Below are 13,452 nucleotides of genomic sequence, written 5' to 3'. Positions count from 1 at the left end.
AAACTAAAAATCAAATATGATGTCAGTCAGATTTGCCATGCCAATTTGATGGGTTACACTAATTCATGTCAGAAGAACAGAGGAATACTCCCTTCTGTTCAACATATTCTAAAAACATGAAACATCTTACAACCTGTAAGTGTTTCAGAGAAGTCTGAGGCTCTGTCATATCTATTCCATATTTTTAAGAGCATTATTACTAGAAACTATGGCAAAATTTATATATTTTTTTAAAGATTTAAAAGATGAATGACAGCATGAAAAAGGAAACTGCAAGTGAGAACACTAATAATGCTGTTCACATTTCAACAGCCCTTTAAGATGCATTAAAAGAGCTAACTTGATACAACATTTTGTATGTGATCTCTTTTCATCTTCACAATTACCCTCTTAGTAAGCAGTAAAAGTACTGTTGTCCTTGTTTTGCAGGTAGAGTAAGAATAACTGATTTCCCACAGTCATCTGGCCTGTGAGGACTGGAGGCCTTCAAGGCCCTGAGAATCTAAATGTAATTACTGGTGCAGAGAACTCTCATTACAAGGATCTCTGGGTTTAAAAAAAAAAAAAAAAAAGCTGATCTTTCCTCATTCAAAGGAGAACTATGAGAATAATATGGGAATAGAATAACCTTTTAAGTAACTCTGCAATTCTCATTCCCATAAATACAAATATCATCAATATTTTTCTTTTTTAAATTTGTATTAGTGATTTTTAAGAAAGATCACTAGTCTATTCTTGATCATTATTTTGTTTTTCCTTTCAAATCCAAGTTCAGGGTTTATTCCTGCTATAGGCTTTATTTTTCTTATTTGATTTCCTTTTCTGGCATGTGCTATTCTGTGCTATGGCACACTATCATGAAAAATTAGTAGTAAAGAATAGATGTACTTTAAAGCTTAAATAAAACTGTTGAAAATAAAATGTCATACGCAATATCCTAAAAACTTTCCATTTTCTGTATTTGAAGAGATCAAATGAAGCCAGATTCCAGTTCCATTCTTCACTTTGGAACCATCATCATTTCCTTTCATCACCTTATACCTGGGCTCGGTTCCATCTAACCTCAAAGAATCAAATAATTTGCCTCTTCTAAGAATAGAAAACCTTTGTCAGTTTAAGTGCTGCCATTTATGACATTCTGACTAAATGACTGCTCCTTACATAGCCTACCTTACATCATTAATTGGTTCAAAGAAAACACTGGTGCAACAAAGTTGCAAAGGTGGAAGATAATTTCATAGCAACAATATTACAAATGGAAAATTTGTTTCTGAGTAGTCTAAGCACCATCTATAAAAGCCAAAATTGGCCTGTATCTGAGACTAAAACAGGCCTGAGCATGGTATGGATCCCTGAGATCAGAGAGATCCATGAGGTTTAAAACTACAGAAGGAGGGTTCTGGGGCAAATTGCCTTTAAAATAAAAGCAAAATATACACCAAGAAACTAGAGGTAAAACAGAAAAAAGGGTTATCTCTTTCTTTCTCTGGACTCCCCAAACCTCTGATTTAAAGACCGGGTAGTTAGTAATCAATCAATATTCATGTAAGACTCTACCATGCGCCAAGCAAATAACAGTCCTTGCTCTCGAGCTCACAGTCTAAAGAAAGAGATAATGACAATATGAAAACAAGTGTGTACAAACAAGCTATTGACAGGATAAGTTAGAAATAATGAAAAGAGGTTTCTTATAGAAGGTGAGATTTTAGGTGGGACCTGAAGGAAGCCAAGGGGTAAAGGTAAAGAGACAGAGAGAATCTCAGACATAAAAGAGTGCCAGTGTCTGGAGAAGGAGTGTTCTGTGTCAAAGAACAGCAAGCCAGTGTCACTGAATCACAAAGTGCACGGAAAGGAATAAGGTGTAACTGGGCTGGAAAGATAGGAGGAAAGTAGATTGTGAAGAGTTTTGAATACAGATAGAGGTTTAGATGACAACTCTTTTGATAACTTGGCATTATCCTCCCTTCCTCAAAGAGAAAAGGAAAAGAAAAGAGAAAAAATCTATTGTCTCTAGCTGCAAAAATAGAATCCATTTCTACATAGAAACAGAAGAGTACTGAGCCTTAGAGCAACATAGGCATGGAGAGGCTAAAGCTGGAGATTATAAATATCTTGAAGGTAGGATCTGTGTATTCCTAGCAAATAAGCAAAGCACAATGCCTTCTAAACAATAAACACCTAAAAAACATTACAGAATTGAACTGAGTCTGAATAGTAAGAACAAGGAAGAACCAACCAATGGATATGTAAATATATAAATTTTATATATATATGAAGACCATATACTTTACTCGCATCTACCAAATGTCAAGAAACCTAGAAGAACATATGAGCACTTCTGCATAGATGAATCCCCTGGAGAAAGATTTACTGAAGTACATGCACAAGAGATATCCAGGGTGAGAAGACGTTTTGTAATCTGTGTCACTGAAGAGAAAACATACATCACTGAAATCAAACATTTAGTCTATCCATCTAGTGCAGGGATTCTGACCCTGGAGTCTATGAACTGTTTTTTTTTAATATTCTTGATATTTTGAAAATTGTATTTCAATACAAATGGTTCTCTTGTAATCGTAGGTATTTAAAAACATAATTTTGAGAAGGAGTCTATAGATTTTGCCAGATGGCCAAAAGGGTCCAGACAAAAAAAGGCTAAAAATCCCTAATCGATCAGCTAACTGCTCTTTATCTTCTCTTCAAGAGAAACTAGATTAAAAGTTTTTAATACTTTCATTTTGTTCTCTCTGTTGCTTCCCAATCCTCCCTCTCTTGTGGCTTTAAGATTATAAATAACATTGGTTGGTTGTTATCCTTCATTCTCAAAGAGGACCAAAATGACATCACCATGATAAATTCAAGCTTCAGTGTTCCCGACTGTGGCTGATCAGACCAATCCAAGCTCGGAATGCTCTACCACAGATTGGGCACAGATAGTCTGTGCGAATATTTGGGGTGGATACTCCAAATTTGGGAGTCCTACATTTCCTTTGTGCTGTCTCAATTCTGCTTCACTCATAAAGCATAGCACATTTTCTGATGTGGGCACGCCATGCTGTGCAGTGCTGTGCCAGTGTTTCCCATGTTGCACAGTCAAATCCAAAGTTCCTGAGAGAGAGCTTGAGCGTGTCCTTGTATCACTTCTGACCTCCATCTGAACACCTGTCCCATGTGAGTTCTCCATAAAATAGTCTTTTTGGCAAGTGTACATTTTGCATTTGAACAATGTAGCCAGTCCATCGAAGTTGCGCTCTCTGAAGCACAGTCTGAATACTTGGCAGTTTAGTTTGAGCAAGGACCTCAGTGTCTGGTATCTTATCCTGCCAGGTGATTTTCAGAATCTTCCTAAGATAGTTCAAATGGAAGTAATTCAGTTTCCTGGCATGGCGCTGGTAGAATGTCCACGTTTCACAGGCATACAACAATGGAAGTCAGCACAAAGGCTCTGTAGACATTCAGTTTGGTAGTCAGTCTTATACTTCTTCTATCCCAAACTTTTTTTCAGAGCCTCCCAAACACTGATCTAGCTTTGGCAATGCGTGTGTCAACCTCATTGTCAATGTGTACTTCCCTGGAAAGAACACTACCAAGGTAAGCGAGCTTATCCACAGCATTCAAAACTTCTCTATTTGTTGTAACCACATAGATGGTGTGGTGGTGGTTGATGGAGCACCTGTGTTTTCTTGGTGTTAATTATTAGACCAAAATTAGCACAGATAGCAGAGAACTGATCCATACTTTGTTGCATCTCAGCTTCAGAGGCTGCATTGAGTGCACAACTCTCTGCAAACAGAAAATCATGCACGAACACTCCTTCTACTTTGGTCTTGGCCTGTAGCCTTTTCAAACTGAAGAACTTACCATCAGTATGGTAGTTGACCTTGATAAATATAGAGGAAGTCTGGATTGCCAAATGCATTATCATCCCCAGAGTTCTAGCTAGCAACACAGAAAGCATGACACAGCTCCAAATCTCTTACTCCAAGAAAAGGAGGATTTTATGTTAAGTAAGGCACATCTTTCCTTCCTGCTATCCTTGTTCTTCCACCTTCCTTCCCCAAATATACTCAAACAATGGTCCAGTTTGCCAAGCCCATTGGCCCACCGACTCCTTCTATAATATCTTTGGCATACTCCTACATATGTCCAGTCCAAGCACTGAGAAGTGAAAACTTGTCTCAGGGAAACAGAAAGGAATTTGATTGCTTGCCTATCTCTGGTAGCTTCTTGTGTGGTAGATTTTGTAACCTGGGAGTCTTGGTGAGCTGAAAAATCTTTTGTAAAAATGCATGAGAAAATATTTGATTGGTAAGATAATGCTTACAAAGCTTCAGAAAAATGAGATCAGTTGATGGAAAGATTACAAAAAGAGGTAGACAACTTTAAGCAAGACCTGAGCTCCAATTTTACTTTGGACACATCCTAGTTAAGTGTATACTCATAAATCATTTAACCCCTCAGAGTCTCAATTTTCTTATCTGAAAAATAGGGATAATACTTGAACTAACTACTTCATATAGTTATTGTGAGTTACTCTGCAAATGTTAAAGTACTACATGCAGTGGAGTTATTATTACTGTAATTAATTTTTCCAAATATCTCTCAGTCTTTCAAAATATTTCACCTCCAGAAATACCCATGAGCCTTGTATTACAGACTTCTCAGTCATACTCATTGGGAATCAACAGGAGAACTATACCTCAGAAGTCACAGGAGTACCAAACTAGCAGTAACTACGTAACTAATTTATACTTATATAAGCATAATAAGATTATCACCAGGTCAAAAAAATAGTCACTACCCCAAACAAATCTTGGGTTGGGTATGTGCAAGACTGTGCCTATGAAACTTAATGAGAATATGAAACAAAGGGGTGAGATATCCTACACAACTGGTTAATTAACATTTGGAGAGAGCTGATAAAAGATAGATGCATATGAGTTTTATAATGATGGGAGATATGTCTTAATGAATATGAAATCCTGTATTTGGGGGAATTTTAGTTATGTTACTTAAAGTTTGTTCCCTGTAGCTAATAGCTCTGGCTATATAAAGCACTTAGAAAAAATCTAAGTTTCCTCTATAATACTAGTGACTTAAAAGTCATGACAGACAGTGAAAATAAGAATGACATTCTTTTTTCATCATCATTTTTTTTTCATCATGTTCTAGAAGTAGCCATGTGGACCAATTCACTTGATAACACTCTATCACATAAATAGATATGTTTATCCGAGACTGGTTTACATAAAGTGGTTAACATTCACAGCCCAGGAAGGAATAACTTTACAAATCACCACCTCTTTGGCCCTCAATTCCTGTGTCTGTAAAATGAAGGAACTAAAGGGACTTCTAGCTGAGGTAGTGACTGAAGAAAGGCAGTTGTGCAGCTAGCTCTCCCATACCAACTCTGACAAAAACGTACACGTACATACACACACACACACTCTCTCTCTCTCTCTCAGCCAGTGGCCCAAAGACAACAGGAAAAGGGGTAAAAACAAAGTCAGTGCCAGTCAGGAAAACAGCAGAGAACTTACCCATGAAGATCAAGTGCCTCAAAGATTCTGATGGGACAAAATCTTGGGCACTAAAGATCAGCACTGGAGACCAAGGGACAGACTACTCAAAATCACCTACATCACTCAAATGAGCAGCTAGGGGTGAGGTCTGGCCTAAACAAAGTTCTACTTAATCTAAAATCAGAGAGATGAGTAAAGCAAAGCAAATGTTGATAGGTATTTTAAAAACTATTTTCGACCTGGAGATCTACCAAAAGGAGAAAGCAACTCCATAGCAACTGCAAGCAATGATTCAAAGGGGGAAAAAATGAATTTTCCATAAAGATTACATGCATACCTAGAAAAACTGAAGCAATAGATAAAAATGAAATAAAAGGTATGGAAGATTTCAAAAGAAGAAATACAAAGTATTCATAACCAAATGAAAGAATGTTCTAAATCACTAACAATAAGATTAATGCAACTCAAAACAACCTTGAGGTTTCAACTCATCCCTGGCAAATTGGCAAACATGTCAAGCAAGGGCGACAGTTCATGTTGGATGGGTTGTGGAAGGTTAGGCACATTAACACATTGTTAGTGGAGCTATAAAATAGTACAGCCATTCTGGAAAGCATTTTGGAATTATGTAAATAAATCAATTAAAATGTCCATTCTCTTTGAACCAGAGACTCCATTACTGGGCTTATACCCCAAGGAAACTACTGATAATAATAAAGTCCTAAAATACATTAAGATATTTATAGCAGTACTTTTTGTGAAAAAAAGTACTTTTTTTTGGGAAAAAAAAGCTTATGTCCATCAAATGAGGAATTAGCTAGACACATTGTGGTACACGAATATAAACAAGTATTACTGTGCTATATGAAACGATAAACATGATGAACACAGAGAACCAGGGAAAGGTCTATATGAACTGATACGGAGTGAAATAGGCAGATAAGAAACAATATACACAGTAACTACAACACTGTAAAGGGAAATGACATACCCCAAAATCAAAAGTGACAAAATTGTAAAAATCAAGCAGGACTCAAAAGAAGAGAGAAGACATACCCACCCTACCCCTTCATGGAGATGAGAGGTCCGCAAGTGTTATTACATATTGCACATTTTCAATATTTTTAATATATTTATTAGTTATAGTGATTTGTCCTCTTCTTTTTATCTCTTTTTCTGTCTTTAAGAAATACTATTTGTTATATGAGATGGCTCTGTGGGAGGAGGACGGATCCTGAGGATAACTATGGTGAAATATAAATATATAATATAAATATATATGCAATCAATAAAAACTTACTTAAAAAAAGAAAACATGGAAATATAGACATGAACTGATGCAGAGTGAAGTGTAGCCAGTAGAAATATATGCATAATGATGACAATGTAACAGAAAGAACTTTATGTAAACCACTTTTACACATACTGATTGCACATATTTTCAGATTTTTTTTTCCAATGTGCTGATCAGTTAAGCTGATATTTTCCTCTATTTTTTTTTTGCCTAAAAAACAGTATTGCTTTCTGGGAGAGATGGGGGGAGCTACATTGGGGGATAATATAGTGATGTTAAAAAAATAACAACAATAACACATTTTAAAATTAAAAAGGGGAAAGCTATTGGGGAAAGAATTAAGAGGAGAGTAAGTAGTTTATAGAAGTTTATAGTTTACAGTTTGAAGTTTATAGACACAGCTAGGTGGCACAGCAGAGGGAACGCATGACCTGAAGTCAGGAAGACTGATCTTCCTGTGTTCAAATCTGGCCTCAGACTGTTTTACCTGGGCAAGTCACTTGACCCTGTTTGCTTCAGTTCCTCATCTATAAAATGAGCTGGAGAAGGAAATGGCAAATCACTGTAGTATCTTTGCCAAGAAAACCAAAAGTAGGATCATGAAGGGTCAAACATGACTGAAAAGTGATCAAGTAGTTTATAAGAGAAAGTGGTAAATCTTACCCATGAAAACTATAACAGACCAAAGGGAAACCAATGATTACATGAAACAGCAAATAATATAAGAACAAAATAAAAAGATGGAAAAAAATAAAAGAAAATGTAAGATATCTGACTTCAGAAACAACTGAGCTGAAAAACTGGTCAAAGAGAAATAATTTAAGAATCACTGAATTCCCTAAAATCCATATTTTTTAGAAAGTTTATGTACTATATTTTAAGAAATTATAAGTGAAAAAGAAGAGAGCTTAGAATATAAATTCCAAAAAGCCTTTGCCTTTTTGGAAAACCAAAATTAACTTTCCCTACAAAGTTAAATACAATCCAGGGGATGGTGTGGGCATTGGTGGGAAGGAATAGACCTTCAATGCAATAGAGGGATTTTCAAACATTTCTAATGAAAAGACCAGAGTTGAGTAGGAACTCTGAAATATAAATACAAGAGTCCATAGGAACCAAGAAAGGCATCTGACAATCACAAAGTACTATAAAGATACAGTGTTAACATTCTAATAGAATAGAAACACTCTAATAGAAAAGAAACAACTATCCCTTTAGAACTTTAATATCTTCAAAGGATATTGTGGGGAAATCAATTAATTAATTAATTATTTTAAAATGGCCTATAGGTGGATTGCTTCTGTTCTAAGGGTTTACAGAGGAAAAAGAGAAAAGAGAGTAGAAAACTATAGAAAGGATGGGAAAGGGAGTAGAACTTGCTAACTCTCATAATTGGGGTGCTTGAGAAGATTACATAATATGACAGTAGCGGGGATAATAGGCATCAGAAAACAAAATAACTTTTATCTGAAATGGACAAAGGAAAGTTGAAAACAGAGCTCATACACACACATTTTGGAGCAGAAATAAATCAAACTAAACAGGGAAGATCGGGGATAGGGAAGAGCCAAAGTAAAGGATAACATAGTATCAGAGGTGGAATATCTATAAGCAATACAAACTTCTTGATCCTAATGGGGGGAATTAAAAGGAGAAAAAAAAGACAAGAATCTAAAGCAATGCCAATCAAATAGGAAATGGTTGAGCAAATGGTAGTATGTGTGTGTAATGGAATATTGTTATACTGTAAGAAATAATGAGATAATTTCAGAGAATTCAGGCTAAGATAACCTGGTAACAAGTGAAGTAACCAAGGGGAACAATGGTAAAAGCCCTTAAATCTCATATTGAAAAGGTAGTAGATAAATGATGCTCTAGAAAATAATGACCGAAATAAGCAAATCAAAGCTCACCTTGAAAGGTGCTCCATAGATAGATTCTCCACCAGTTCCAGTACCAGTAGGATCTCCTCCTTGGATTATAAAACCAGGTACAACCCTATGAAATATTGTGTTGTCATAATAACCTGAAAAGAAATCATTTGAGATTTTACCAAGATGGCCTATGAGATTCTTTATCTCTTGTCAAGCATGGCTGTAGAAGTGATTCTTGTTCAGATACTGATGGAACCAGAAATCTTCTTCAATCCCCTTCCAACTCAGGGGCTTGGTGGCTTTGCTCCCACATTTGATCCCCTTCTCAGAAAATACCATATTCAGTTGGTCCTTACACTTTAAAATATTCTCAGGTCTTCTTTTTCTTAAAAAGGTTACCTTCTCTGGATACCATCCAAATTTTCACCATCATTTCAGTGATAAACTCATCAAACATCTACATGTACTTCTTTTATTTCCTATCTAACTGCTTCCTTTTTAACCTCTACAATCTAGTTACTGTTTTTACTGCTCCAATAATAACCTAAGCAAAAATCCAGCCTCTGCAATTTAATACCTGTGTTAACTAAGGCAAGTCATTTAAGCTCCGAATCTCATAACCAATCAGTTGCTATGTCAATTTACTTCATCAATCTGTCCTCTCTTTTCCATTCCCACTGGAAAAACTCTACTTCAGGTCTTTGCTCCTTCTTAATTACTACAATAATTTATCCCACTTCTAGTTCTTTCATCTTTCAATAATACATATTTTTAAGGTTTAAGGTAAATCAATCTCCTGATTACAACTTAAGTAAACTGATGATAAACTAAATTTCCTAAACCTACAAAGTAGATGACTAGATATTAGAGAAGAGTGACCACATTAAAGTGGTCAGGCAATGAGATCCTGACCAAGCAACCAAACAGCCTGTCTCTATCAGGCTTTACCCCAATTATGTCAGTTACAAATTTAAATCCTACAAATTTGATTTTATTTTCCAATTATTTTTTACAATTAACAAGCATTTCTTTTTCTTCCTTTTTACCTCTTCCCATCAAAAAATAAGAAAAAGAAAATCCTTGTAACAAACATGCATAGTCAAGCAAAACAAGTTCCTCCACTGACCATATCCAAAAATGCATGTTTCATTATGCAGGCTTAGGCCATCCCCTCTCTGTCAGAAAGAAAGGAGTGTGGGCATCAGGGTTAGTTACTGCAGTCATCAAAGTTCTGAAGTCTTTCAAAATGGCTCACTTTCACAATGTTACTATATACATTTATCTTTAAATATAAAATGACTCTGTACTGACATTCCACTAAGTCCAGAGTAACTTCTTTTAGTAACTCAACATTTTAATTTCCAAATTTTATTATTTATTATACTGCCCTCTTCCATAATCTCTTTTATGCCTAAGCCCTTCTCTTTTCCTCTACATGAGTTATTTTTGTGTTTGCCTTTTAAATAAAATGACTGCCCTTTTTCTAAGTCTATTCTTAGTAGAAAGAGCTTACAGTCCCTGTCCCCTCCAAGAGAACGGAGGATCTTTGAAAGAAAGGATTGGCTGGCCTAGGTTTGTCTGTTTTTTCAGCACCTAGAAGTGTCTTGAATGCAGTAGGTATTTTAAAAATGTATGCTTAATTAAAGAGAAGTCAAATAATAAGAGAAATAGTCATTATAAACTTCTAGAGCTGTATTATTTTACACAATTTCTCTCAGTTTTCTTTTTTTTATTAGATCATAAAGAACACTTCTATTATGTGTGCTGTATGGTGCAGTGAATAGATGGCTAACCTTGGGAGATGTGCATTGCAGCCCCGGTCTTTGACAAATATGATCATGGAAAAATGAATTAACATCTTAGTATCCAAAGTGATTCTCTAAGTCTTTAAGTTACATTTGATGTGCGAATATTCATCAGGATATGGAATTTTCACTGAGAGATTTCCCTACACTGATGAAATTGGAAGTATGAACAGGAAAAAATGTGCTAACTGCTACATACTTTCCCAAAGTTATTAAATTCTGATATGTGGCCACTCAGCCTCTGTTTGAAGACCTTCAAGAAGGAATCCATCATCTCTAAAGGCAATCCATTTCACTTTGGGCTAGTTCTAATTGTTAGGAAAAATTTCCTGACATTAAGAAAGGCTTCCTATAGGATACAGCTACTAAGCTGATCTGAGGATTTCTAGGAGGAAAATGAGAGAAAAGACTGCATTACACATGTACAGAAAAACACATCAAAGGCCCAGAGATGGGAGAAGGAAGACAGAGTATGAGAAGCAGCAAGGAAATCAGTTCACCTGGAAGCTAGAATGTGTGAGAGTATGGTGAAGTAAAACTGGGAAGATAGCCTGGGCAGGCCTTTCAATGCCAAGCAGAGGAGTTAGTTTGTATTTTATTCTAGATGCAATAAGAAGCCACTGACGATTCTTAATCAGGGAAGATTCGTAATTATTTTTTTGCAGACTATCACTTTGCAATCTTTTTTCTCTCTCATGAACTTCAGTCTCACAACACCATGTGCCTATAAGAGAGCACCTGTATGTCTCATATGCAATTGAAACTAAACTTGTTCAAAACAAAACTCATTAACTTCCTGCATATTCCTGTGCTATCCCTCTATATCTGCCTCTTTCTATTGAGGACACTATCATCCTTCTAGTCATCTAGGCTCAGGCTCAGTCATCCCCGACTCTTTCACTCACAACACCTTGCCAATCAATTGCCAAATCCTATCAATTCTACATCTACAACATCCCTCACAACTGTTTTCTTCTCTTTACATGGGAGTCAGGACCATAATTCAGGCTCTTATCACCTGTTGCCTGGATTTTTGAAATAGCCTCCTAATTGGTCACTTTGCTTCCTGTTTCTTTCCTCTCCAATCTACCAGAATGAAACAATATATCTGAATACTACTATTATGACAACACTACAGATCATATATATATACAAAAGCATGAAGAGTTTTTTGTGGGTATACCTGGAAATGTAATAGCAATTTATAATGTTTCTATAGAAAAATGTCTTCTGAATGCCTAGCAATGACTTTTACACAAATAAACTTAGAGAAATGAACTTAGTCTTAAATTGGAAATTTCCTGGAAAGGGAGTTTACAAAATCCTTATCTCTACAAAAGAATACAAACTGAAATTAAACAAATATTTATTAAGCATCATATTGTGTGCAAAATATTGAGCTAGGCTTTGGGACATATGGTAAGTTTAGATAAGACACAATCCCTGATATCAAAGATCTCCCTTTAGCAAGGGAATAAGACACAAAAACAGGTAATTGATTTTCCAAATTAACAACTATTAATTTTTCCCATAGAAAAAACTTTTAACTATTACCTTCCATACAAAGTTGAATGAAATTTCGACATGCTTTGGGAGCCTCTTTTGACCATAGTTCTATGTCAATATCACCAGCTGTTGTTTTCAATAAAACCTAGGGAAAAAATTAAGTAATTAGATTAAATTATGACTAAATAAAAGTATGAATCTGCATCACGTTTACAATCACATGTCAATACATTTATTTATTCATTCAATTATTCACAAACACTTATCAAGTACCTACCACATGCAAGGCACTGTCCAGCACGGGGGGAGGGGGAAGAGATACAAACATAAAGCATGACAATCTGTGCCCTCAATGAGCTTATATGCCTTAGTCCAGTTTTATAATAAAAATTAGAAAGTTTGGCTTTAACTACTGTAGTCAAAGAAACTTTAAATACTCAATTATTACCTATATTACACATCAATGTATCCAAGGTAGCTCTCAAAAATAACTTTTGGATTGATTAAAAAGGTAATATATCATTTATGTTTTAGGAAAAATCAGTTAAATTGAATTCTATTGATTCACAAGTTACGCTAGTACAAAGGTATAATTCATCATTTGTACAGAAATGAGAAGTAGTCTTCCCTTACATTTTATAGCACTTTATATTTTATTTTAAGTGTTTTTTTCCCACAGTAGCCCTCTAAGATATTATCTAATGCATTTTGCAAACAATAATAACAATAGGTAGCATTTTCATAATGCTTTAAGGTTTGCAAAGCACTTTATGTATTATTTCATTTGGTCTTCCCAACAACCCTAGAAGGTAGATGCTATTAATATCCAAATTTCGCATATGAGGAAACTGAGGCTAAGGAAAGATTAAATAACTTGCCCAGGGACATACAGCTAGTAGTATCAGAGACAAGATCTGAATTCAAATCTTCCGGACTCTAAATCCAGTATTCTATACATTTCTGCCCCTAGTTTAAGGAAATTTAGGCACTGAGAGGTTGATTTCACTGGAATTATATTGCTAGTAACTGGAACTCAGATCTTTAATTCTCCCTTCAATGGCATCCTGCTTTCTCTGTAAGCTCAGAAGAGCAATAGTTTAAAGTCAACAGTTTCAAGGAAAATGTCTGGGAAACAACCTTTCTCAAAGAATAAATTGTTTGCCAGTATCTTACAATTATACTTGTACATGTAAATAATTGCTTTGTTAATTCCAAATAACTTTATACGTTGACATTAGTCCTCTATTTAAGGGACTTTTACTTAAAATAGTGAAACAATCTGAATTGCAGAACATCTTAAAATGTTCTGCAATTCAGATTGTTTCACTTTTTCAAGCTAGCTTTCAAGCTGGTCCAAGTCAATGAAGTTTAACTGTGTTCTAAATTCTATACCATAAAATTGATTTTTACTATTTTACATAAAACAACTCCACAGAATAGTTTCTTGAACA

General features: G+C 35.3%; 1 protein-coding gene across 5 annotated transcripts in view; it reads right to left on the bottom strand.

Moving 5' to 3' along the window:
* The window catches only part of CWC27 (CWC27 spliceosome associated cyclophilin), a 322,938-nt gene that overhangs the window by 239,826 nt on the left and 69,660 nt on the right, over positions 1-13,452 (bottom strand). For all 5 annotated transcript variants that reach the window (XM_072605063.1, XM_072605062.1, XM_072605064.1 and 2 more), the window contains exons 2-3: positions 12,050-12,146; positions 8,730-8,842 (exon numbers count right to left, since the gene is read on the bottom strand). In XM_072605063.1, the coding sequence (XP_072461164.1) occupies positions 8,730-8,842; positions 12,050-12,146 (210 nt within the window). The remainder of the gene's footprint in view (positions 1-8,729; positions 8,843-12,049; positions 12,147-13,452) is intronic.

This window comes from Notamacropus eugenii, chromosome 4 (assembly GCF_028372415.1).
Source record: "Notamacropus eugenii isolate mMacEug1 chromosome 4, mMacEug1.pri_v2, whole genome shotgun sequence".
Lineage (NCBI taxonomy): Eukaryota > Metazoa > Chordata > Mammalia > Diprotodontia > Macropodidae > Notamacropus > Notamacropus eugenii.
This window is presented reverse-complemented; position numbering and strand designations above follow the sequence as displayed.